This window comes from Delphinus delphis, chromosome 12 (genome assembly GCF_949987515.2).
Source record: "Delphinus delphis chromosome 12, mDelDel1.2, whole genome shotgun sequence".
Classification (NCBI taxonomy): domain Eukaryota; kingdom Metazoa; phylum Chordata; class Mammalia; order Artiodactyla; family Delphinidae; genus Delphinus; species Delphinus delphis.
This window is the reverse complement of record NC_082694.2, coordinates 38,838,993-38,865,640: the sequence shown is the minus strand read 5'-3', so window position 1 is coordinate 38,865,640 and position 26,648 is coordinate 38,838,993. Positions and strand designations below refer to the sequence as shown.

The window sequence follows — 26,648 nt, the reverse complement described above, 5'->3', positions numbered from 1 at the left end:
TCTGTCTGATGCTTAATCAAATCCGGATCAGCAGAGTTACTAAACAACAATCGGGCATCATTTAGAAACCAAAGTTTAAAACTATTAAGAGAAGCATCATGGAGAAGTACACTGAGGGAAATATTTAATGCATACTGATTATGTATCTTCATAAAATCAACCAAAGCAGCTTATAAATCTAAGGTTCAAAATTCTTTGGATCTGAGAATCCTTAATCTACTTTTAATGTTTCATGATGCTAGCTGGACTGATTCTCATCCTGTAATTACACAGGAGTAAAGCTCATGATGACAGGCTACTGGCGGAGTTTCTGGCAATTAGAGGTTACTGCTATGCATCCCTCCTTTTTTTTTTTTGGCCACGCTGCACAGCCTGTGGGATCTTAGTTCCCTGACCAGGGATTGAACCCGTGCCCCCTGCAGTGGAAGTGCAGAGTCTTAACCACTGGACTGCCACGGAAGTCCTGCACCCTTCCCCTCTTAATGGAGAAGTGTAGGCCTGTAATTCTACAGAACATCAGGCCAACACCTGCCAAAACTGACTGCTTCTACATGACAGTTATACATGTCATTTTGAGAAATTGTAAATAAGTAGCTATAGTCTCTAAAGATTATTTAAATGGCTTCTAAGGCAGTAAAAAATTCAATATGAATTTAAAACAAGGGGGTCCTTTAACAGACACAAATTATCATTATAAATATGCAATTAGTAAAAATATAAAATACTCAGGAGTCTAAGAAGAGCTACTAGGAAGTATCTTCAGGCAAAAGAACTCACAGGGAAATAATCACCCCCACTCTTTACAATGTCAGTTCTAATCTGTAAACATCTGCATGATTCTACCTTGTTTAAATAGGATCAGAAGATTTCAGAGCTGTAAGAGATCTAGAGATAACCTTAGGTCAGCAAGCCCATATATAAAGTGACCTGCCTATAATGACATAGTTAATTATTGATATGTTAAGAAACAGAACTCGATTTTCTTAGGATCTGCTGGCCAGTATAAGTCACACATAAGAAGTACAAATGTCTTCCAAACCCTACAGAACTAACATTACATCTTACATATACACACACAATCCCACAAAAATGTTCTTCCACTAGGTTTTTACACAGCTATATTTTCCAAGTAACTTACCTATACAGGCATTTCTAAGTTCTGGAGGGCTATAGGAATTAAGAAGAGTTAACAGTTTATGGGCAAATTCAATGCGCTCCTGCCACTGGATTAATGCTTGTTTCACATCTGCAAACACAAAAGCATATGTAAATATGCCATTTGAGATCAAACTTCCTCACAATTATTTTCTGTTGTAAACTACAGAATGCTTACACTAAGAAATCCAAATTAATTACATAAACATCTTTGGTGAAAGCTAAGTGATTATTTTCATGAGATGGCTACTATTGTTAAACCTGCTGTATTTCTTAAAAGCACATATTTTAAGTGATGATATGCCCCATTTTCTAGGAATTTATATGCATTTCAAAGTTCACACTACTTTACAGGGACACAGAGATGTTTGTTTTATAGTTATTTCTCTTGAAAATAAATGATTTAACCTAAGCCATGTAAGTTTCCAGCCAGAGGAACTTCACAAATACTCATGTTGTTACTGTGTTTAGAAATATTTTCCAATCTCCTAAATCTTGACACTTATAGCATGCTTGCCTATTTCTCAGGCAGAGATAGAGAAAATAGACAAGATCATTCCAGTTTTATATCAGGAGGTCATGATAAACATTTTCCTAATGGTTAGCTAACATCAGCCCCGTTTTCCGTACATAAATTAGAGAAGAAGACAAATTCTCTGAAGCATGTGGATTCTCTTTAATTGTTACACTAACAAAAATAAGAAGTAGGATTAATCAAACCTTTTCTCTGAAGATATGGGCGAGTAGACTTCAAAACTGAAAGGAATATTGACAGAAGTTCTACCAAGTCTCCAGTCACGTGGCAAGCTGTGGCTTCATGATACATCATATGCAGTGTGTTGAAAGACTACAAGTGATTTAAAAAAATGAAAAATTTCATTTCACTTTTACTTTATTGAGCCACAAAATGGTACTGCTCATCCTCTATGACAGATGTTTTCAGACTAAGACTATGTGTGTGCATATCTGCAAAAGCAAATGTATCTGCTTTCTATCTACAAGTCAAATGCTCCCATTCAGCTCTTTTAAAATACAAAATAGTCCTCACTTTCACAGTTGACACTGTGATATTTTGTGTTTACATTTTACTTTGAAGGAATAATTTACTTAATCTGATTTTTTTTTGGGGGGGGGCTACTGTTTGCTCTAAGTACATATCTCTAAGACTGCAAGCTTTAGAGATTACAAAGCAGCAGCAACAGGAAGACTGGGGAGAATAGGTGACTGCTTTAACTAACCTTCCAGGGTTTCTATGAAAGACAGTGGTGAAATAGCTGTCAGTCATACTCAAAATAGTAGGTCTGAAAGAGGTAAAAGAACTCCAAAAGGTAGGAATTCCTTTAATCATATTGGCTTGTTAAATCTTTTGATTCCTTTAACAGTACTAGCTTAATGAAATCCTTAGTTTTTTCCTATTTCATTTTACACCAATACACCTTCTTTCTAATCCTCTCAAATCAGTCCCCCATAGCCTATGTACTATTGGCAATTCACAGCTGAAAATTCATAACCTAGAATCTGTGGCAGTACATAATCTGAACAATGTACATGTGTGGCATTTAACCTGTGAGCTGTGAGGACAGGAACCATGTCTGTCTTGTTCACTGCTGTATCCCCAGTGCCTAGCACAATGCCTGGCACAGAGTAGACATTCAAACATCTGTTGAATGAAAGAATGAAATTCTCACTACTCCTCTTCACATACTTTCGTTTTAGCCAAACAGAAATATTTGGTATTTGTTGAATACAACCAATACCTTCTTGCCTTTGTGCTGATTAAGTCATTTATCTAAGTGTTTTCCCGCTTATCTCTGCAAGTCCAAATTCTTCAAAGTGCAGTTTCACATGTTGTATTCCTATTCTATAATACCATTAACTGAAAAAACTATCCTACCTCTTAATTTTCATGGTGCCCTTGGCATATACTTTCATCTTACCTCCATTATCAGACTAAAGGGTACTATGCACCTCTGTGGACTTAAAATCATCTCACAGTTGTGGATGTTCAATAATCATGGGAAAAATTAACAGCTGATTGTAACCAGCTGTAACAATCTCACTAGCTTCCTCTAATGAGGAACTGGGTCAAATAAACACACTCTTGAGAAATTATGTGTGTCCTCAATTAAATCCTACAGACTCATCCATTTCTAGTCTTACAAATGAATTTATAAAACTAGTCTATTTCAAGTGTTCTAAATACAAACTGAGGGGAAAAGTATGTAATTACTATGGAAAAAGAAAACAGCACCCAAAAACTGTGACCTAATTCTTCTTGGAATGTAAATTAGCATTTACTGATCTGCATATTTAAAATCCAGACACCTGTAAAACAGTTTACAATAAACTTTAAATATCCACAAAACAAGAAGTTTGGGTGAGAACATTAAATTGAAATAAATCTACAGTAAAACGCAATAAAGTATTTACCTCAGTCATCAAGATCAACCCTCGATTAAATACAACAAGAAGTCTGTCTTCATCAGATTCTAATAGTATTCTGAAGGCACTAGAAAACAGAGACCAGTTTGAGAACTCTGAATCTGAACAGAACACTTAGGTGATAAAAAAAATAGAAGTAAATTGTCATTTAGGTTCTCTACTTTCTTACCTACAAAAAGAGACAGCTACATCTAGTCCTTAGTAATATAATAAAAGATAATATTAAATAAGAAACCCTCAGTGCAACTTAGAGAAAAGTTATGTCTACTAGTATTACACTAGTCAACTCTTAATTATCCACAATGGTGGAAGAGAGGTGCTGACAGGAATATTTTTAAAGTTTCAGTAGAAACAATGTTTCTTTTTATAATGGGTTTATCTTCTACAGTATGTTAAGTTCCAGATAACAATAAAATACACTTGGTATTATTGAAGCACTCATCAGCTAGTTACTGGGAAGAACAACAGGAGGGGGGAAAAAAAACCCAAAACATATGTTGGCCTTGAAAATAATCTATATAATAATCATCCAAAAGTAGCTGCATTACTCCTGTTAATCGACTTTATTTCATTATTAGGTACTGGAAACTGCTATTATATAGTACAACTGGAAATCCTTCTACTTTAATGAGATGTTTTCTTCATTTTTAAAAAAAATAATCAGGGGCTTCCCTGGTGGCGCAGTGGTTGAGAGTCCGCCTGCCGATGCAGGGGACACGGGTTTGTGCCCTGGTCCGGGAAGATCCCATGTGCCGTGGAGCGGCTGGGCCCATGAGCCATGGCCGTTGAGCCTGCGCGTCTGGAGCCTGTGCTCCGCAACGGGAGAGGCCACAACAGTGAGAGGCCCGTGTACCGCAAAAAAAAAAAAAAAAAGTATTGCCAAAAAATGTGGGCCTAATAAAAGACATCAGCCCCAAGTCTTAGATTTAATATACAGAAATTAACCTAGACTTAATTTCTACAGTTAAAGGAAATTAAGTGTAATTTGTAGCAGTTCCTTTATAGTCATTCAATAACTTCTGTAGCTCTGAACAATTAACTGTAAAGATATTTTGGTATTTTGGCGAATTCCTATAGTTAAAAAAGATAGATCGATCTGGGCTAACTAAAATGAGAAACATATTAACAATGAAACTTATCCAAAGATGGAGTAAGCTATTTCTGGAGACCTCTAGGACTGAACTGTCCAAGCATAAGTTAGAATGAACTGCCACAGAGAGGAGGATTTAAGCTTTAGGTGGAAGATGGTACATTAAGGTTCCTTCCAACCCTAAAATTCTATGATTCTGATAAAACACACATAGATAATCCAAAACCAAATCAAAATAAAAACTATTAAAAGTAGCTAATTAACTCTCAAAATATAAATTCCTCCAAGGTGTCTAAAGGTTTAAATGCTTTCCCAATAACCTTAAAGAAGTGGTAAAATTTCAGTTATATATAAATAATTTAAATTATTCCTCTTTAAATGTCAAGATGATGGTCCCCATCCCTTCACTTGTAAAAACAAAACAAACAAAAAACACCAGAAAATATCTCTTTACCTTATTAAAGTAGTCCAGCAGGAGCGGCCGTCTAAGCAACGTAAGTAACAACTTATGGTTGTTTTCTTAAACTGTTTAATATCTTCCAATTCTTCTTCTCTCATATCTGGCCTCTGAGCTATGAACAGCTGCATCAGGTTAAATAGTTCTTCTACTGCCTGAAAAGGGCAAATAAGCATTATGATGATCTATCTTCTTCTCATTTCTAAGTGTTATGCTCATTAGCCAGTTCTTAAAATTACACAAATTAAGTTAGATTGCAGTACCATCCAAGAATAATTATAAAATTAGCAGTGGATTCTATTTTTAAAATGCAATATATTATTCACTAAAAGAAAATAATCTTAAAATAGAATTTCCAGATTAAAAACTACAAGTAAATTCAACTTATTCAACTTTAGTCTTAAAACTGTTTAAATTACTAGCTTTATAATGTCAAATATATCCAGAGATGGTATGCCCATCCTTTGCCCCCCTTTTCTATAGTAAATGAGAAATTATTACTCTGTCACAAAGATTTTACACCCCTCAATTACACCTGAATTAATATTGCTTTGAGAAAACCCTTTGTGCCAACATTTGGAATGATCTTTCTAGACTGATAGATGATCCAGCTCAAGATGGATGAAATGTGGGATCTAATATTCTAGTAAAATCACTAGCTGTGGTTTTATAAACTCATTTACTCATGGGCATGTTAGGAAAGGGCTGTTCTTCTAATACATACTTATCAAAGACCTGAAACCCCCAACCTTCATATTTTTCATGGCAAAAATTGATTTAAGCACCATTTTCACAAAAAATCTCTAACTGATAAGTTCTAAAATAAAGATGTTACATTTCATTGATGCCTAACAACATTAGGGGATAAATATTCTAACTCACCCAGCACTCATCAAAGGTATATTTAACTTACAGACATCATGTTTAGTAACTAAATCGGAGATTATTTATGTGAATGCGATAGAGAAAAATCCACTGAATCTTAATAAATTCTGTCCTAACTCCTTCTAAGTTCGGCAGACTCTCATTCTCCTTCCGTATTCTTATAACCTTGGCTTTGAACCTCTTTTGGTACTTAATATACTCACTTTCTTTCCTTTATTATAGGCATTCTAACTTTCTTAACAGGAAATAAGGTTATTCTTTCTGGGTGAGAAATAACAATTCACTACATTATGTCTAAAGGACAGTTAATGTCCTTTCTTCCTTCAACAGGAAAAAGAAGTGTAGCACACAATTCAAGGATACCAATACTTAAAATACCCTTTATTGTAGTCATTTGACTGAGCTCTTAAGTAAATGTTGAATGTCTTGAAAATGTCTTGAAAAAGTTCCTTCTCCTATACTCCCCTTAAAGTAAGCAAAAAATTTTTCTTATTAGCAGTTTTTAGCCTCTGGGTTGACAACAGCTTGAAAAAGCGTTCTGCACTCTGCTTCCAACCCCCTTCCCAGATGTATACCCTCTTGGTGTAAGCTTGAGTTTACAACAAAGAGTAAGAGGCAACAATGAAAAGAAATATCCAGGAATGACAGCCTAACATGGAGAGGGGAAAATTTTAAATAAAACCTATAGTCCGCAGAGAAAAAGGGATCAGATTTAGATGGTATATATTTGTACTCTGATAGGCCCACCTCTTAGCCATTTCATTCACTTCAACGTAGTGTGAACAAATAAAAAAACCCTAGGTAATACTACAGCTAAGATAAAATATTGTCTAGCTTACAGCTTAGCATAGTATGTATATGTTGATAATATCTAAACAGTAAATACTCACTTCCTTAAAACTGTACCACAAAGCTGAACTTTTTCATTAGGTATATATGAAAGACTCATTAACAAAACCACAAATTAACATAAGTAAGTTCCATTAGAGATAAAATTTCAGTATCAACCTAAGAAAAATTATCCACACACTTACCAATTTTATAACATTTTATACATGTATTCAAGAAAACAAATAAACCTTAAGTCTTTAAGAAAGAACAGTTAAAGTCAGACTGTACTCCCATATTTTGTCGCTACATCCCACAATGGGAAAAACAGGTATTTCCAATCAATTTGAGGATACAGATACAAGAGTTATCATTTTACTTACTCCAGGGTATTGGCTGGCATGTGGTGTAAGATTCTTAAAGGCCCACTGAATGTTCTGGTGAGAAGCCAGTTGTCGTGTAAATGCAGGAGACTGTTCACAGCAGAGCCTCAGAATGCCGTAGTAGGCAGGCAGCATCCCGCGGTTAAAAAGCACCACATCCTGATCATCATGGTCAGCAAGGATGTAATTGAAGGCAATGTTCTTGGTTACCACTGGGTTCTGAACAATAAGGCGGATATTCTCTGGACAGTCAGCACACACATTGTACCAAAATGAAAGCAAAGCCTGTTTATTGTGATTTGTAGCTATTGCTGGCTCAGAAAGTTTAGGCTGGAAAAGGTTCCACAAATCCATGAAATATGTGGAAAACATCAGCTTCTCAGTTTTGGAAATTAAACAGTAAGTCATAAAGCTAAAATAGGGCACTAGCTTTGTAGTGCCATGAACAGCAGCATCAACATAAAGTTTGGCTCTTGAGAGCAAACCAAGGAGCACGTTGTAGACCTGATGTAGGACTACTGTTGTGTCTGGACTGAGTGGAAGGTCACGGGTTGGGATGTGCAAAGACCTTGTTGACCGGAACATCTGGCGGAATGAATTGCTTGGTATAAGGGACACCAGAAGATAAGCTGCAGCTATAAAATGTAAAACAAAACTGTCAGATGCTTACAAGATATAAAATAGACTGAAGAGCAGTCATTAAACACAAAGTCACTCTTCCCTTTAAAAATTAAAATGAATAAAAATTAAGGGACATGAACATCTCTTTTAATATCTTTCTGCTCTACCACTGGTACCAGAGAAATCCCAAGGAATGACAAAAACAGACGCCTTCCATTTTGTCACTGCTATTTTTTAAGTGGTGACAACAATCGCATAAACAGAAAGTTTTAAACCTCTTTTGTTTAGCTTTCCCAAGACGTAGAATTTTCCCATTTGTTTTATCATTTTATTTCTTCGCAGGGAATAATATGGTTTAACATGAAGAACACAGCATTTGGAGCCAGAAGACCTACATAACGCTGTCTGACATATCAAATCATTAATTTAGGGTCTTCGTTTTCCTCTTCTTTATCAATTATTACAAAATAATTCAGTATTATTTTGTAGATAATGGTAAACTTACATTATAAAGATAGAATAAGATCTATCTAAAAGCCTTTTGTATTATAAAGATTATATACATATATGCCAATTATAGAATATTAACTTTGGAAAATCTCTGAAAGTCTTCTAGGCTAACCTTGCATGCAGAGAAAGAATCCCTTCCTTAACATACCTGGAAAATGTTATTAAGCCTATGGTATAATTCTGAGAGGATAATGACTCATTAGTTGAACCCATCTGTAAAAGGAGTTACTATTAGCAAGGCACTAAGCTAGGTACGTTGCAAATATTATCTCATTTAATCCCTCACAATCATCCTGGAGGTAGGTGATGATACAGTGGAAAATCTGAATCTTAGAGAAGCAAAGACCAAGGTCACACAGATAAAGGGGGAGCCCAGACTTGACTTCGAGAAACGATGATGATGATGATGATGACGATGATAATGGTAACATACAAACAACAACAAGAACTGCTAACATTTATCAAATGCTTAAATTTAACACATTCTTTATGTAGTTGGTATTAGTTTTATTATCTCCACTTTTACTCAGACTTAAAACAGTATGACTACCCCATTTTCCACAGCAAGTGGCAGAGCTGGAATTCAAACCTTGATTGTCAGACTCATGAGTTAATGGTCCTAACAACATTCATTACAGAGCCTACTCAAGGCATCTAATGCCTTAGTATAACCCTTTTCAATACACCTACTAATTCTGTCTCCCACTATTCTACCTATAATTTGATAACTTCCATCATACTACCAAAGCAAATACAGTTAGGGTTTCTAAAATTAATTGTAATCTCTTTTATGGATGTCAAATTAAACTTTATTTTTGCACAATACTCCATTTCTACATATTTCATCACCTATATATTGCTCTGATTAGCCTGTTTTCAGTTAGGCTCAGTTTGGTATGTGTTTCAAATATAAAAACTTGGCATTTAGGTGTCATCTTGATCAAATTTGTATAAAACTGCAATTGAGAAAATAATTTTATTTAAAAAATTATTCAGTTTAAGTTAAATACTTTTACCCCAACATTTTATTTTGAAAAAATTTTGAACACTGTGAAAGGTTGAAAACATTCTACTAAATAATGATCCATGGACCTACCACATAAATTCTACAATTAACATTTTGTTTTGCTTTATCACATACCTAACCATCTACTTATTTCTATAAAAACTATTTGCTTTTAAATAAAAAGTAAGTTCTGCTAGGGGAAAAAACCCCACGACTTTTAAATTATTTTTATCTTTGAGAACAAACAGGGAAGTCAATGTAGAAGAACAGGCCATCTTTCTAAAAACTGCCTTGCTATAACTTAAAAATTCCTGGGTCTAGAGAACTTAAAACAAATCGTCCATTTCTATATGGCAACTCAACTATTTTAAGACACCTATTGTGTCACCATTTTCTTTTCGCTAAATATTCTAAAGTCATTCCTTAAAATTATTTTGTAGGATTTACAAGTATTTCTCTGTAGCTTTTCTTCTATCCATGTTACCCTCATTCTTACTGAGTCATACTGATTCTATTCAAATATTTGGGCCCCGATTTCAAGTTACATTATTTCAAAAGCATTTTTTCGTATTTCTATAGTCTTCACTATTATAATTTTTAAATGATGCATAACAATTTATCTCTTATCTGAACATCTAGTTAAAAATTTTTCACACTTGCAAATAATGCTGTTGGACATTCATATATTGGATGACTTACTTATACCAGAATCCCTGCAATGGTATTACTGAGTTGAAAAAGGGAAAAAAAAATTAAGGATCTTGGTACATACTGCTAAACTGCATTTCATAAGGGTAATATTAACTTACAATGTCACTGCAGTGTATGAGAATGCTATTTCTTTAGCACTACTATGAATGTTAGGTATACCAGCTAGCTAAAAAGCTTTTCTTTTTGTTTTGGTTTTTTTGTTTGTTTGGTTCAGCAAAAGTTTTTAATTGTTTTATGGTCAGGAGTCAGGACATAAATACCAACCAGCATATGTGTCAGCTCTTACAAATATCCCATTACTGTGGGGTTAACTAAACTGGCAGGAAAAAAAGCCTATGAGCAGAGTACCATCGCCAAGCCATGTGTACCCACCACTGAAACATGTTTTCCCCTAATAAACCTTTTATTTTAGAAGAGGTAGAACAGACAGTTCCTATACCCCCTTCTCCCATTTCCCCTGTTAACATTATTACCATGGTACATTTGTTGTGACTAAGGAACCAACACTGGCACATTACTATTAACTAATTTCCACATTTCAGATTTCAATAGTTTTGCCCTAATGTTCTTTTCCTGCTTCTAGGATCTCATTTAGGATAAATGAGATTTAGATGTCATGTCTCCTTAAGCTCGTCTTGACTGTGACACTTTCTCAGACTTTCTTTGGAAGACCATGACAGTTTTGAGGAGTAGTGGTCAGGTATTTTTGTAGAATGTCCTTCAAATTAAGTTTATCTGATGAGTATCATGGTTAGACTCAGGTTATGGGATTTTGGGAGGAAGACCACATGATGAAGTGCCCTGTGCATCACACCATATCAAGGGCACATACTATCAACATGACTTATCAGTGACATTTTTAACCTTAATTATCTGCCTGACTTAATGTTTGTCAAGTTTCTTAACGTTATTTTCTCTATCCCTCATACTCTACTCTTTGAAAGCAAGTCACTAAGCTCACACTCAAGGGGGTTTCCCTTTTGGGGGGGAAGATGTACATACATTTTTTGGAATTCTTCTGTATGGGAGATTTGTCTCTTCTCCATTTCTTTGTTTATTCAGTCATTCATTTATATCAGTATGGACTCATGGGTATTTATTTTATACTTTGGATTACAATTCAGTGCTATGTTAATTATTTTTTCTCTCAAATTGTTCCAGCTTTGGGCATTGGGAGCTCTTTCAGGTTGGTTCTATGTCCCTTTGACATACCCCCATCATTTTGTTTTGGGAGTACTTCCTTACTTTCTGGTTCCACAAGATGCTACAGGCTCATCTTGTATATTCCCTGCCCTAGTCCTACAATCAGCCATTTCTCCAAGGAGCTGTGTTTCATTTTATCGGAAATGATGTTTAAAAACATGGATCTGGGTATTCGATGTACTTGCTGCTACTGGAGTGTTACTGATTGTATGCCCTCTCAGCAGAAAACTAGGAAATATGATCTTAATGATTAAACTGAATGATTAAAGAATTAAAAAAATTAACTACTTTGATTTTTATTTCTTTTAATACTATCGAAAGAAAACATACTCTGTGTTTATTTACAATCAGTTACCTATTCTGTGAAGTATCTATTTTTGGTATTTGTCCATCTGTCTTCCAAGATCTTTGTTTATTCCCTTCTGGCCTGGGTACAATAAAGATATTTATCATTTAACTCCCATAACTTCAGAGAATATTTTCTCTCAGCTTATTTTGTGTTTTAATTGTCACTTTACTCTTAGCCTTCTCAAGTTACTTTTAAGACAGGATTTTCTGACCCATTACTCTCTTCACTAATGCTGATAATGCTTTGTGATTCTATCAAGAAAGGAAACAAAAATGATAGTGGTGGTGATATCACCCAAGAAAAGACACAGTTTCCTATCCTTAGAAAAACAAAAACACTATAGATATTTGTAAAACATCGCCATAGGTTTTCAAATACTAATATAACCTTGGCGTTTAAAAAAATATCTCTAAGAGCCTTTCTGTATTATACAATGGGCATATTATGATCACCTTAAAACAAACAAAAAACAAAACGAAACGTGGAACAACAACAAAATGGTTTCTTAAATTCTGAATATTTGACTTACAAGTCCTGACTCTAGGATAATTGTGAGCCAAAAGAAACCGCTCGACCCAGTTTTCCATATTCTGTAGGACCCAGCTGTGTGCCAGTTTATTTCGGGGTGTCTGCACTGCCAACCAATCCAGACACTGAGAAGGATTGTATTCAATTACCTACAAGTAAAATGACAAGAACAGAATATAAGGCTAACTGAATGAGCAGTTACTTTTTTAAACTTACTTTTGGTATGTGCATCAGACACTTTAAAGCTAAATAGTTTTTTGAAAACTAGAGCCTGAAAGAAGTTTCACACCCATGTTTTTTCCCATTTTTAAAGCAACTTATTTTTATTAACAGGAATATGTTCAAGGAGAATTTGTCATTAGTTTACAAAATAAAATTATAATAACCAAGGACTCTAACACAGGACCAATAAGAGAACTCAATGACCTTTAAGGTCTTAAGTTTACAAAGTTATTTAAAAGTGCTTTTAATTCTCTAAAGTTTCCATCTTTACTTTTCTTATTGTTTGCCCAATCTGCTACTATAAGTGAGAATGAAAACTAGCTCACTATACTGCTGGGAAGATTTTTTTCATTGGAAAAGGAAATCCTAGGAATCTAGAGTAGGGGTTGGAAAATTATGGCTCTCAGAAGCCAAAATTACGGCTTCTGTGGTTTGCCTGTTTTTAAGTTTTTATTGGAACACAACCATGCCCACTCATTTACATTTTGTCTATGGCTGGTTTTATGGTAAAACAGCAGCTGAATGGTTCTAATAGAGACCATATGGCCCACAAAGCCTAAAATATTTACTATCTGGACTATGAAGAGAAAAAGTTTGCCAGGCCCCTGGTCTAGAGAGTGGGCATTTCCAACACTCACTAAGAAGAAATTCTGTAACCTCAGCAGTAACTCTGGAAGAAAGGAAGTGGTTGGTGCGTCCTCTGTATTTTCTATCAACTGCTGAAAGCACCTGGCTTGTATTTCTAGGGCTTCTACCACTTTACGGAATCTTTTTTGAGGATACAGGAATGAGGACCTCGGATGGGCTGAAGACTGCTTATGACTCTACGAGAAAATCTTTAAACATCTGAGACACTAGGGAAGAACTCTTTTTTCCCCTAGATCTTCTGACTAAAGCATCTCTTCTTCCCTTCACCTGTGACTTACTAAAACCATTTTGAGTTACCCAAGCAAGAAGAAACTAGTACTTAAAATGTGAGTGACTGTTAGAAAAATAAAGCCCTCGGAAAAATAAACACTAAAACATCTGCTGCAAGACTTACCTCCCATATCCTTTGCAGAATGTAAGATGCAAAGGGAGGCATTCCTGGAGGTCCACCAGCAAACTCCATTAGCATAGTCAACAATTTAAAGAAAGGATTGGCTGCCTATAAGACATGTACATGACTGTGTATTTAGATCTGTTTGAACCCATCATTTCCAGCTGAAAACAAAGAAGTATAACTCTTCTACAGATCACATTTAAATCTGCTGTATTAGGTTAGAGAGCTCAGTACTCATACATATGAACCTGAACTCTCATAAAGCAGAAGGGTGAGCGCAGGATACAGTGTCAATTGTGTGGGAGCCACATTTAACAGAAAACATCTATTTTTCTGGATGTCAATTTGGGAAAAAATGTATCAAAACTCTTGTTAATGAGACAACCATGTTTATAGAAAAATTTAGATTAAAAGTTTCCTGTAGCAACCTCTGCTCTCTGAGGTATAATTTATATTAATATTTGACATGTATTATCAAAGTAGCTATAATATTTTCATTTTATGAAAATATATACTTATCCACCTAGGCAGAATTCTGGTTAGTCTACTTTCTTCTAAGGTACAATATGATATATGCTTCAAACCAAACAACTTTAAAGCTCAGTATCAAGGTGGAACTCTGATATATTCAACTTATATGTAAATTTAATTGGGAAAATGACATTTGTGACAAGATGTGAAGAGGTAATTCAGTTTATTCAAGTTACATAGTTAAAAATAGGTGGTTGTATTATGAGGGAAGCCTTGATAAATTTTTTCCCAAAAACAATTAGAAAGGTTCATTTGAAAGCACTGTCAGTGCTGACAGCAGCTTGAAAAACATGAATGAACAGATGTCTACATACCTCAGGAGTCAATTTTGCTATTGATGTGAAAAGCATAGATACAATCTAAAACAAAACAAAGCAAAACAAAAGGGATAATTTCAGAATATTCTTCCACAAATTACCAAAAATCTTTAAGACTGTTTCTCAGCACTTACATGTTCTGCAAGTCGATTATTGTATCGACAAAGGCTGAAAATCAGATTACAAGTTTGTCTTATATTGATGCCATCACGAATATGTTGAAACAAGAAGGGAAATCCCTGTTAAAAGCAAAAGTTGTTCATTTAAGAACTATTTTGTTGTTATTTTTGTGATTATCAAGTGGTCTAATATTGAGACGGTATTACCTTTCCTCCTGTTAATGCCGCCATGTCAGTCTGTGATAATGTCAAATGCCTGAAAGAAAACATTAGTGGAAATAAGTTTTTCTTTCCTCTATACTACTTTATAGCCATTTGCATCATGACACATAACAAAATTGTTGATTCAATTATAAGTGTACCAAGCCACCATCATAAAATGATTTTTGAACTTTCTGCTAGCTAGACTTGCTCACTAGACATCTTTTAGACAATTTTTCAAAATTCCAAGATTGGTACATGCAAGTCCAAATCTACTTTGTTTCCATTTAATTAACTCAAAATGTTGGTGTACTGTAACACGAGGATGGGTCTAATTTAGAGAGCTTTTTTTTGACATGAAAACCTTCAAAACAAAACGAACTTCTAAGAAATAGAGAATTTCACTTTCAAGTTTAAAATTACTGCATATTTCTTTAACTTATTATAGAAAATTTCAAACACATACAAAAATAGAATACTGTAAGCATCCCATCACTCAGTTGCAAATTACCACCTTACGGTCGATCTTGATTCATCTGTACCTCCTACTTGTTCAAATATGAACTATTTTGAAGCAATTCCAGATACGTTATCACTTAGTCCATAAATTTCAATACATATCCCAAACATAAATTTCAAAAACATAAACAACACTACCAATATTCACACCTAAAATAAATTAACAATTTCTTATTATCATACAAGATCCAGTCAATGTACAATTTCCTCAAGTTTCTAAAAAATATTTTTATAATTTGTTTGAATCAGGATCCAAATGAAGTCCTCTGTTGACACCGGTTGAAATGTCTTTTAAATCTCTTTTAGACAACTGGTTTCCCCTCCGATTTTGTTTTTATCTTGCAATTAATCTGTTGAAGAAAGCAGGTGGTTTGACCTGTAGAATTTCCCACATTTCCATTTTGCTGATTATATCCTTGGTGTGTTGTTTTAACATATTCCTCTGTCCCCGTATTTCCTATAAACTGGTAGTTATTAGATCTAGAGACTTGATCAGATCTAGGTTTGACTTTTTAATCAAGAATACCTTAATAAACGGTAGTGTGAACTTTCATCAGGAGGCACAAAATGAAAAGCTGTCCCTCTTTTTGTGATGTTTTCAGCCCATGATGATCATTTCCTAGATCCATTATTGCATTTGGGATGCAAAATATTGATATCCTAATTCCAGCATTACTTGCTCATTTATTAGCTCAAATACCTCTATGACGATGAACATCCCTCTCATTTACCATTTGGTTGCCATGAAGTATAATTCTTGCAGGTAAGATAAATACTTGATATTGTTCCTTTATTAATAAGTTTCCAAAATTGTTACTTGGTTTCTTAATATACTCCAAAAGTTGTCAATAATTTTTAAAATTTTGTTTTTAGGTATCATTATAAACTCATGGATGTAAACATCCATGATGTGTTTTAGTCCACTTGCAGTTGTTATTACTATTATTGATGCTCAAGTTGTCCAATCTGTAACCAGTAGAAACCTCCTTAAGTTGACTCTTGAGACCTTTTAACATGACCTCAGTAGTCTTTGATAGCCTCCTTGCTTTCCAAAATGACAAAATGTTCGAGGCTTCCCATTCATTTCTTGCCCAAGACCTGGAATTGGCTATTTTCTCAAGGAACCTTGATTTTTTTCAGTGGGAAATATTATCTAGATGCCAGGGTCACTCACTGGTTTTTGGGTTGGACAGGATTTCTAGGCCTTTTCAGAAAATGGAGATACATAATACATTTTTTGTTTGCTTAAGACAAAATATACCATGAACTCTACTGATATTCCCAAATTCAAATTTAGTTTTGAAGAAGTTATGTAAACATCCTACAATTTTATATTTGTATTTCTCTTTTCTTTTTCTGAAAATCTTGGTTTCTAATGACATTAACAATTATCTATTTGTTTTATTCTATAATACAGTTTCAGAATAATAATTCTAATTATACTACTACTCACAATATAATTAGTAAAACACTTGAGGATAATTTTACAATTCTTTTTGTCCTTCAGGTACATCCCACTAAAAATTACAGTTAAATCAATGTGTTCTAAAGTCACTTTAATTCCTCTCCAGTGGCTATGTCACCAACTCAATATACAGTTAAGCTCATTTATTTCAGTCTGCTTTTGATTTTTAGGGATTGCATTTTATTAATTTATTTATAATTATAGAAAACATTTACATGATTCCAAAGATAAATCTAAAAAACAAAACAGTGTACTATATTCAAAGAAGTCAAACCTTCATTCCTGTCCCCTCCAGCCTGTTTTCCCCTCCCCCAACCACTGGAAATTTAAAATTTATTTTTAAAAATTTAGTCTTCAATTAGAAAAATAGTCAGTTCTTGTTACTTGTAGTACTTACGTTCTATAAAGAGCTGCGAACACTGAATTAGTGAACACTGAATCACTGCTCATAGGGAAAACATACACTTAGGTTCCTGTGAACCTCTGGTCATAACATTTTCATCAATAGATCAATAAGTTACCTTGTATAATGTGTGTTTCTGTTTAAAGATACCTGATTTAATGTTGACTCATTAGCACTGAATACAGAGCAAACAGCACTGTAACTCAAACCTGAATGAAGCTTATCTAATGTGTACTTTCTCCTTAAGGCGTATTATGGCCTTCTTGAGCTTAGGAACACACTAGACAGCACTTGGCACTATGCTTGGGACCATTTTTAAACAGCCAAATCACCAACAAAAAGCATAAATGTGAGAAATGTGGCACATATTGCAAACAAAAATTTGTTTACAATTTGAGCACCGAAACAAGAAGGCAGAGTGTCACCATGTTTGACCTCAGCTGGAGAAGTGTGTGTCAGGTCAACTCCAATTTTTTGCCACTCTGTACATTCTGAAATCCACAAATCACTGTAAACGCTTCACAAGTACTGATTTGGGGATTACAAATAAATTTAAGTAGGAGAATTCACAAAGTGGAGATCCATGAATAATGTGGCTTGGTTGCACACGTGCACGCACACACACACACACACACACTCTCTTCTCTCTCTCTCTCTCACTCACTTTGTGTCTCACAGCCTCCCCTTCTTAAAAAGTAGCATACTATAGGGAATTCCCTGGTGGTCCAGTGGTTAGGACTCAGTGATCCCGTAAGCCATGCTGTGTGGCCAAAAGAAAAAAAAAAGTAGCATACTATATATACTTTTGTCCACCTTGTTTTTTTTTCACCTCAGTGTTATGTATCTTAAAGAACTCTCCATGGTGGTACACATACAGTCCATACTGCCTGTTTTTTTTTCTGCTATAGAGTCCTCTATCAAGTGGATGCTGTTTCTTCAACTTGTACCATCTTTGTGGACATTTTCAGTCTTTTGCTGTTTATAAACACTGCTTCAATAAACAGCACTGCACATACATCTTTTGGTGTTTTGGGAACAGAATCCCAGAAGTGGGGTTGCTAGGTCAAAGGATGAATGCACATATAATTTTGCTAGATATTTTACTGTAAATTTCTTCAATGTATATTTCTAACATGACTCAGGCAAAGTAAGAGTTTGGTACAAAGGATCGAAATACTTATGCTACAAGAGTTGATGGAAAGTGTTGTTATTATTTAAAAGGAATTAAGTAACAAAAACTACTCAGTTAATAATGGTAAAACAATTATGTAAAAAGAATAAAATCAAACATGCTTTAAGCATTTTGAATGTTGAAACATTTCACCTTTCGGAGCGAGACTGTTCAACCAAAAGAGCAACTAAAGCTATCATTTTTTCAAGAGCAGCTGGCCTGTATTTTTCTTCTGCCAGAGAGAGTATATCTTCTTCCTCCTCCTCTTCTTCCCCTTCTTCCTCTGACAACACTTCAACTTGAGGCTAGAACATAACACAATTCATTTTTAATATATTATTTTCTAACATTATGTTGAGAGAAAAGAGCTTGATTGTCTCACAAAACAATGCAGGGTAGACAGTAGCATGTATCCATGGAAGCATGTATCAGGAGCATGTATCATGAAAAATAACCACTCAAAGGCCTAACCTTATTTAAAAGTCTAAACCACATTCAGGACAATTCTAGATTTAATAGGCAGAACTGTAAAGAACAATAATTCCCAATACTGTATTTACCTTACCTAAAGATATAAATTCTTTAATAATAAATTTTTTTTCTTATAGGCAAGCTCTTTGGAAGATAAATCAGGAACAAAATTCATATGAGTATGATAAAATGGTATTTCATATTTAATAAAAATACCAGTTACACAAATTAAGGAATCCATATTTGCAGTTTTCAGATAATCCAAACAGTAAGTATTTCAAAGAGATACTCATTTGGGGTTTGAAATGCAACACTGCAAAGATTTTATGATCTAACAAAGCAAAAGAAAAGCAGTCTAAATAAGTAGCCATCTAGGTTGAAATTAGATAATAACAGTACGTATCTGGAGAACCATTACAGCACAGTGGCTAACAGTTTCATTTAGGAGTCTAACCAAGGATCAAAGCCTAACTCACTGTGATCTAAAACAAGTTAACTTCTTTATGCCTCAAGTTCCCCATCTGTAAAATGGAGATAACAACAGTACTTACCTCTTAGGGTTACAACAAGGATTAAATAAGATAGAGCAAATAGAGCATTCAATCCAATGTGGTCATTACAGACAACACAAAATTGATGTAATAGTTTTAATATTATGAATTGAATTTTTGGAAGACTGACAGACTTAATATAGCAAAGGGCTTTAAAAATATGGCCAGCAAAAATGTTCACCAAAACACAAAATGCTACTGTAAGACCCTAAAGCAGGTGATGGCCATTTTGCCTAAATTTATTTGCTTTGATCCAGGGCCATACCAGTGAAATTTATCACTTGACTGTTTCTTCTCTTGCTATATCCACTAAAAATATCAACCAAACTCAAAATCACTTAATATCAGGGCTGGAAGGGACTTCCTTTGAAGGGACTTCAAAGGAATCCAGTATCTTTCTATGATGCAAACTTGAAAACATGGCCTCTAAATCCCTGATATGAGACAGAATTGTACTTACATTTTCAGGCCCTTTAGTTCCCATGTAAAAATGTACCATTGTAGATATGGCTTGCAGTGAAAGCAAAAACTGGCTCTAAAAATAAAAATATTGATTTAAAAATATAAAATAAAAACAATTAAGTTTTAAATACTGAAATAAGTACATAATACCAGAAATAAACAAGATATAGCCTCACCTCTTCTTCACCCATTTTGGCAAATTCGTAAAGGAAGGCAAAATATTCTGTAAGATGTTTACTGTGAGGCTTTACACCATGTTCCATGATTAATAACAGAGTTCTCACAAATCGAGTGACACATGAACGACCACCTATATCTTCTACTGAAGCATCCATATCATCAGACCTGAAAACACAATTTTATACATCTTAGAAAAAGTATGCAGTCTGGGGATAGATATTTTGGGAGGAGAAGTATTTTAAAAACCTGAATTTATCTCTTTCATCTTTGCAATAATGAATACCAATTACAATAATACAAAAAGTTGGATTCCAGTTATCATGTCTCGCTGAAATCAAAACAAAAAGACTAAGTCAAAGTTACTTGTAGAGGATTTTGAAAATGCAATTAAATAAAAATAAAACAAAAGTATTCCTTCTTGATTTATATTATTACAGATTATTTTTAAATAGGAGAACCTAAATATTTCAGTGTGGATATTTAAAAATACTTTGTAGGCAGATCATCAAAAAACTTAAAAATAAAATGTTCAGGGACTTCCCTGGTGGTCTGGTGGCTAAGACTCCGTGTTCCCAGTGCAGGGGGCCCGGGTTCGATCCCTGGTCAGGGAACTAGATCTCACATGCATGCTGCAATTAAGAGTTCGCATGCTGCAATGAAACTAAGACCCGGCACAGCCAAATAAATAAATATGTTAAATAAATAAATAAATGAATGAATGAATAAATAAATAAATAAAGTTCAGTTCAAAAGGTATACTTCTTACCCATCTTCCATTCCTGGCTGTAGATAGAGATGAGCATGCACAGGTCTAAGTCTCTGAATCACATGGATACACAAACGCTGAAACATCTATAGATGAAAAGATAGGACAACCTAAGAGTCAACTCACATCAGGTAACAAAGACAATGAAAAATGAACACGATTAAAAATTCTGCTACCCTGGGCTTCCCGGGTGGCGCAGTGGTTGAGAGTCCGCCTGCTGATGCAGGGGACACGGGTTCGTGCCCCGGTCCGGAAAGATCCCACACGCCGCAGAGCAGCTGGGCCCGTGAGCCATGGCCGCTGAGCCTGCGCGTCCGGAGCCTGTGCTCCGCAACGGGAGAGGCCCGCGTACCGAAAAAAAAAAAAAATTCTGCTACCCATTTATATTTTGCCCACAGATTATCTTTTGACATTCTAAAGCTTTCCTGGAGTCTCAACTACAGACTGAAGATAAAAGGTAGAGTTAGCTTGAAAAACAATTTTATAAGGGAAAAAGCAAAAACAAACTACAGGTTTCAGTAATAGAGATTACCAAATACAAAGCTTCATGAAACCTCCTTTACTAGTGGAGATACAGAGGAAAGAAAACTTGGCATCCATCTCTTTCAGAAGAGTGGAGTGGGGCAGGACAGCTGCTTATTAGAATTTCAATGACTAGGAGAAGGAAATGCAATTTAAGTTTATCCAAAAAATATGGATTAAGATATACAAATGGCCAATAAGCACACGAAAAGATGTTTACTATCATTAATTATTAAGCAAATGCAAACCAAAACTACAATGAGATACTACTTCACACCCATTAGAATGGCTAAAATTAAGAAAACAATAAACAAATGTTGAAGAAGATGTAGTAAAAACTGGAACCTTCACAGATTGCTGGTGGGAATGTAAACTGGTGCAGACATCATGAAAAAAAGTTTGGTAGTCCCTAAGAATGTTAGTTACAACCCAGCAGTTCACTCCTCTGTATATATCCAAAAGAACTGAAAACACATGTCCACACAAATATCTGTACACATATGTTCATAGCAGTGTTATTCAAAACAGCAAAGAAGTGGAAACATCACTAATGTTCATCAACTGCTGAATAGATAAACAAAATTTGGTATATAAAATATTACTTGGCAGTAAGAAGAAATAAAGTACAGATATAAGTCACAACATGGGTAAACCTTGAAAACATTGTTAAATCAAAAAAGCCAGTCACAAAAGACCACATACTGTGTGATTCTATTCAAATGAAATGGTGAGAATAGGCAAACCCACAACCCACAGAGGCAGAAAGTATATTAATGGTGGCCAGGGGCTGAAGAGAATGGACAGGATAAAATGGAAGCGATTGCTCATAAGTATGGGATTTCTTTTGGGGGTGTTATAAAATTAGGTAGATGATGGTCACATATTTGGGAATATACTAAAAAACACTTAATTTTACATTTTGAAAAGTTTTGCTAAATTTTATGATATAAGAATTGTATCTCAATTATAACTGAAAGCATATTTCAGATTAAATTTTTGGTTTTGTGTCATAAATGCATATGTATTTTTCTTCCTTGTTAATTTTTCCAATGATTTATGAAAAACATATTGATTCATGTGACAGTTGAGAATCTGTCACAGAAATAAGTTATACACTATTCATTTAACTTTCAAGGCCATTACAGTACCCTACCATGGTTAGAATACCTAAGGATCTGAAAAAGAATCAGTACAACTCATACATCAAAGTAGGATCTGAGAAAATAGGCAGTTACAACTATCTTCCTATAACCAGGAAATGTGAATGATTTTAATCACTTGACTGGAAATGCTAGCTGATTTGCCAAAAGAAGGTGGTGAAAATAAGAGCAAAATGACTTTTGTGATAAGAGGTCGATCTTTTCAAATTACTTCCAATGCTGGGTTAAAATATATTCACAGGCAAATTCCGAACAATTAACTTGAAAGCCACTTCTTTTCCAAATAAATTTTTTCTTACCTGTCTCACAATTTGATTAGGGCACTTAATTAGTATCTGCATTGGCCACCAATCATCATCAGCCATGCGGTCCAAAAACCACTGTAAGTAAATAGTGTGATTTTAACATTCAATCAATACTTGTCAATTGGGATAAAAATCACACAAAGATTTTAATTCTAGTTGACATCTGAATTCTTTTAAATTCTTACCAAAAAAGATTCTTCAATTGGTAGAAAGTGTAAAATCTAAAATGTCTAAAGTCATAATCAAGGTCATCTCAATACAGAATTCCATGGATGCCATTTACATTATAGTGTAGAACCTACATGATGACAACCTGCAGTTCTTAATAAAGTCAAATACTATTTTCCTCTTAGACTTCATAAATGTCACACTGCAGAATTTTTTGTTCCTATTAATAATATACGATCTGAGTATGATAAACTTTCTGTTTAAAACCAATTTATGTTCTGTTGATAACAAAAAACACTCTTCTTTAGGCTAAGACAATTTCCCATTAATTTCAAGATATCTCTTAATCACATATTTAACTCCTCTATTGAACTGTACTGCCTATTTATGCACACACATAATTACTGACAACTGTAGAGAATTTTAACTCCTTGATAGAGTTCCAGAGGCAAATCCTTAGCGAAAATACTGAAGTCGCAACTTTATTAAAAAAAACAACAAAAACAAAAAAAATTTATGACTTAATCAAGCTTCTGCATCTACTGAACAGTTTTTTTTGTTTGTTTGTTTTTACTGAATAGTTTTTGAAAAATCATGAAGGGGGAAGGGAATAGAGGAATATGTTAAATAACACGCAAAGGATGCACTAGATCAAAGCCAGCATGTGGAAAATCCTGCAGAACAAATGAGAATGTGGTACAGGGGGAAAAAAAAAAGAAGGTAACCACAGTTGCTCCTTGGTATGGAGCCCCAGCATACACGAAAATCTGCAGATACTCAAGTCCCATAGTTGACCTTCTGTATCTTAGGTTCCTCCGCATCCTCGGATTTAACCAACCACAGATTGTACGGTACTGTACGTACTTACTGAAAAAATCTGTGTATGAGTGGATCCACACAGTTCAAACCCGTGTTGTCCACGGGTCAACTGTATTATAGATGAAAAGAGATTTACAAGACAAAAGCAAAATGTGGACCTTGTTTCAATACTAATTCAAACAAACCGACTGAAAAAAATTAAAAACAAAATCTTTCTAAAAACCTTCTACATATGAAAAAATCTTCAACTAACTTCATCTATTGTACACTATGCTGCTGTCTCCCACTTCTGGGAATTTATAAGACCTGCATTCCTAGAAAGGTACACACCACTCCGGGAGATCATCACAAATGATAAACGATAGTAAGATGGCAATATGGCTAAGTGTTTATTACCTGTGTGCATACTATCCTTAGGGATGTATGTTTCTCTTATAATGTAATATGGGAAAAGATAAAATAGGACATAAACTGATCTACTGGGATATATGCAATTTTTCTCAGAGGGGGAAGGGAGATATGCATTTTTCAGTATTTTCTAGTAGCATACAAAAGTAGTTAAGAAATATCTGGTACAGTTCTGAATTTTCTATACTTTTTCCTTCCAATACATGGGGGGGGGGAACCCAAGGATTTTTAAGTAACTTAAAAATCAATTATTTAATCAATGTAATGAATTTGATACATTAATTATAAATTTCTCTTGGCAATCAAGTAATTTTAGGAACAACTTACACTGGCTTCCTATGATTTATAATAGATAAAACAATTTTGTTATATCATCTAAGTTAAGAATAAAAGAAAACAAGAAAGTGAATCTTAAGCTATGCATTGTTTGTTGAATCATTCACCTCACCTCACAAGCTGCTTGGCTATTATTAAATTGTTTGGTCAACAGTTCAATCCACTGAAGCATTGTGGGCTAAAAAAGAAAAAGAAGTTACTGAAGGTATTAGGTGATATCTGGGGCTTCCCTGGTGGTGCAGTGGTTAAGAATCCACCTGTCAATGCAGGGGACACAGGTTCAGGCCCTGGTCCGGGAAGATCCCACATGCCGCGGAGCAACTAAGCCCATGTGCTCCAACTACTGAGCCTGCGCTCTAGAGCCCACGAGCCACAACTACTGAAGCCCGTGCTCCACAACAAGAGAAGCCACCACAATGAGAAGGCTGCGCACCACAATGAAGAGTAGCCCCTGCTCACTGCGACTACAGAAAGCCCACGTAGTAACGAAGACCCAACGCAGCCAAAAAAAAAAAAAAAAAAGATATGATAAATGACATGAATGGCACAAAAGTTTATGAAATAGAACACATACCTTTTCTTTTGAATGAATAAATGTCTCTAGGACAAAGGAAGTGCTTAACTGCAAGAAAAGATAAAATTAAGCAAAAAAGATTTAATTATTTTAAAGTCACCAATTTTGAAGAAATTACCTAAGTCTATACATATATTACCTTTGCTGTCATTAAGGACACAGCTTTAGGATCTGGTAATGTACTGGGAATACAACTACACAACTGCCACATAAACCTAGAATTTGAAAACAATAGGTTAAAATTCTTACAAAATAAGATTTTTTAAAAGTGTTAACAAAAAAATCTTACTAAATCTGCCAAGCTTACCCAAAATATGTATGTTCAAAAATGTTTTTGTCTTGAAGAAACTGCATGTTATCATGCCAAATCCACTGAAGAAAAAAATGTTAACATTAGATATCAGAAAGCATTTGCTTCATAACATTTTACCAATATTTTTATTAGACAAAATAAGACTTGCTCTAGAAGAAACAAAAAGTATACATGCACTTAAATTCATGTTGACTTTTTTCCAGGTAAATGGAATATGGAAGTAGTTACTAAACCTAATCCAATTTATCATTACTTATCTGGTTACCTCAAGCAATCACGTTGTTTCTTTTTTTTTCAATTTATTTATTAAAATTTTGAAAGTAAGAACTCTGAAATCCCATCTGTCTGAAGAGCAAATATGTAATGAATAAAATTATGTTAACATTGATAACATACATGAAAACTATGGTAGGCTGATATTCTGGTAACAACAGGTTATGAAAGACAGGTTTATGTTTAAAAACTGGCAAAATAGGGCTTCCCTGGTGGCGCAGTGGTTGAGAGTCCGCCTGCCGATGCAGGGGACACGGGTTCGTGCCCCGGTCCAGGATGATCCCACATGCCGCGGAGCGGCTGGGTCCGTGAGCCATGGCCGCTGAGCCTACGTGTCCAGAGCCTGTGCTCTGCAACGGGAGAGGCCACAACAGTGAGAGGCCCACGTACCGCAAAAAAAAAAAAAAACTGGCAAAATAAGGGACTTCCCTGGTGGCACAGTGGTTAAGAATCTGCCTACCAATGCAGGGGACACAGGTTCATGCCCTGGTCTGGGAAGATCCCACATGCCAGAGAGCAACTAAGCCCGTGCATCGTAACTACTGAGCCTGTGCTCTAGAGCCTGTGAGCCACAACTACTGAAGCGCACGTGCCTAGAGCCCGTATTCCGCGATGAGGAGCCACCACAATGAGAAGCCTGCACACCGCAATGAAAAGTAGCCCGCACTCGCTGCAACTAGAGAAAGCCCGCGTGCAGCAACGAAGGCCCAACGCGGCCAAAGATAAATAAAAAATTTTTTAAAAAAGAAAACAATGTGAAAAAGAAATTCATGTTTACTTACAGATCCTGTATTTATTGGAAAAAAAAAACCCAAAACCATGTGTAAGTGGACCCTCACAGTTCAAGCCTGTGTTGTTCAAATGCCAACTGTACATCATTAAGGTTTTATGTAAAATTTCATTTTATTTCACATGTGGGTGGCTATCTTTAAATACTGTTGGGTCCTCATCTACAACATGGTGTACATCTGAATACCCTGGGGACACAAAGTCTTGCACATAATGATGATTATAATCTATTTTATTTTGCTATTATGATAGCAGTTGAAATAAATCTTTGTATAAATAGGTGAGTTTAATAGCTTGGCATCTAGTGACGCATCTAATTCTGCTGGTAAACCTAAATTAGAGGGTTTGGAAGAAGATAATATTCTTGGCTCTTTATCAGTAAATTACAGGTAG

At 35.0% G+C, this 26,648-nt stretch overlaps 1 protein-coding gene across 5 annotated transcripts in view; it reads right to left on the bottom strand.

Moving 5' to 3' along the window:
* The window catches only part of USP34 (ubiquitin specific peptidase 34), a 231,082-nt gene that overhangs the window by 14,912 nt on the left and 189,522 nt on the right, over positions 1 to 26,648 (bottom strand). For all 5 annotated transcript variants that reach the window (XM_060026527.1, XM_060026530.1, XM_060026531.1 and 2 more), the window contains 19 exons: positions 25,188 to 25,252; positions 25,020 to 25,095; positions 24,881 to 24,928; positions 24,419 to 24,484; positions 22,570 to 22,650; positions 20,589 to 20,674; positions 19,819 to 19,987; positions 19,641 to 19,715; positions 18,312 to 18,463; positions 14,607 to 14,655; positions 14,415 to 14,519; positions 14,278 to 14,322; positions 13,433 to 13,537; positions 12,170 to 12,317; positions 7,241 to 7,875; positions 5,142 to 5,299; positions 3,586 to 3,664; positions 1,876 to 2,002; positions 1,139 to 1,246 (listed from right to left, as the gene is read on the bottom strand). In XM_060026527.1, coding sequence (XP_059882510.1) covers positions 1,139 to 1,246; positions 1,876 to 2,002; positions 3,586 to 3,664; positions 5,142 to 5,299; positions 7,241 to 7,875; positions 12,170 to 12,317; positions 13,433 to 13,537; positions 14,278 to 14,322; positions 14,415 to 14,519; positions 14,607 to 14,655; positions 18,312 to 18,463; positions 19,641 to 19,715; positions 19,819 to 19,987; positions 20,589 to 20,674; positions 22,570 to 22,650; positions 24,419 to 24,484; positions 24,881 to 24,928; positions 25,020 to 25,095; positions 25,188 to 25,252 — 2,377 coding nt within the window. The remainder of the gene's footprint in view (positions 1 to 1,138; positions 1,247 to 1,875; positions 2,003 to 3,585; positions 3,665 to 5,141; positions 5,300 to 7,240; positions 7,876 to 12,169; positions 12,318 to 13,432; positions 13,538 to 14,277; positions 14,323 to 14,414; positions 14,520 to 14,606; positions 14,656 to 18,311; positions 18,464 to 19,640; positions 19,716 to 19,818; positions 19,988 to 20,588; positions 20,675 to 22,569; positions 22,651 to 24,418; positions 24,485 to 24,880; positions 24,929 to 25,019; positions 25,096 to 25,187; positions 25,253 to 26,648) is intronic.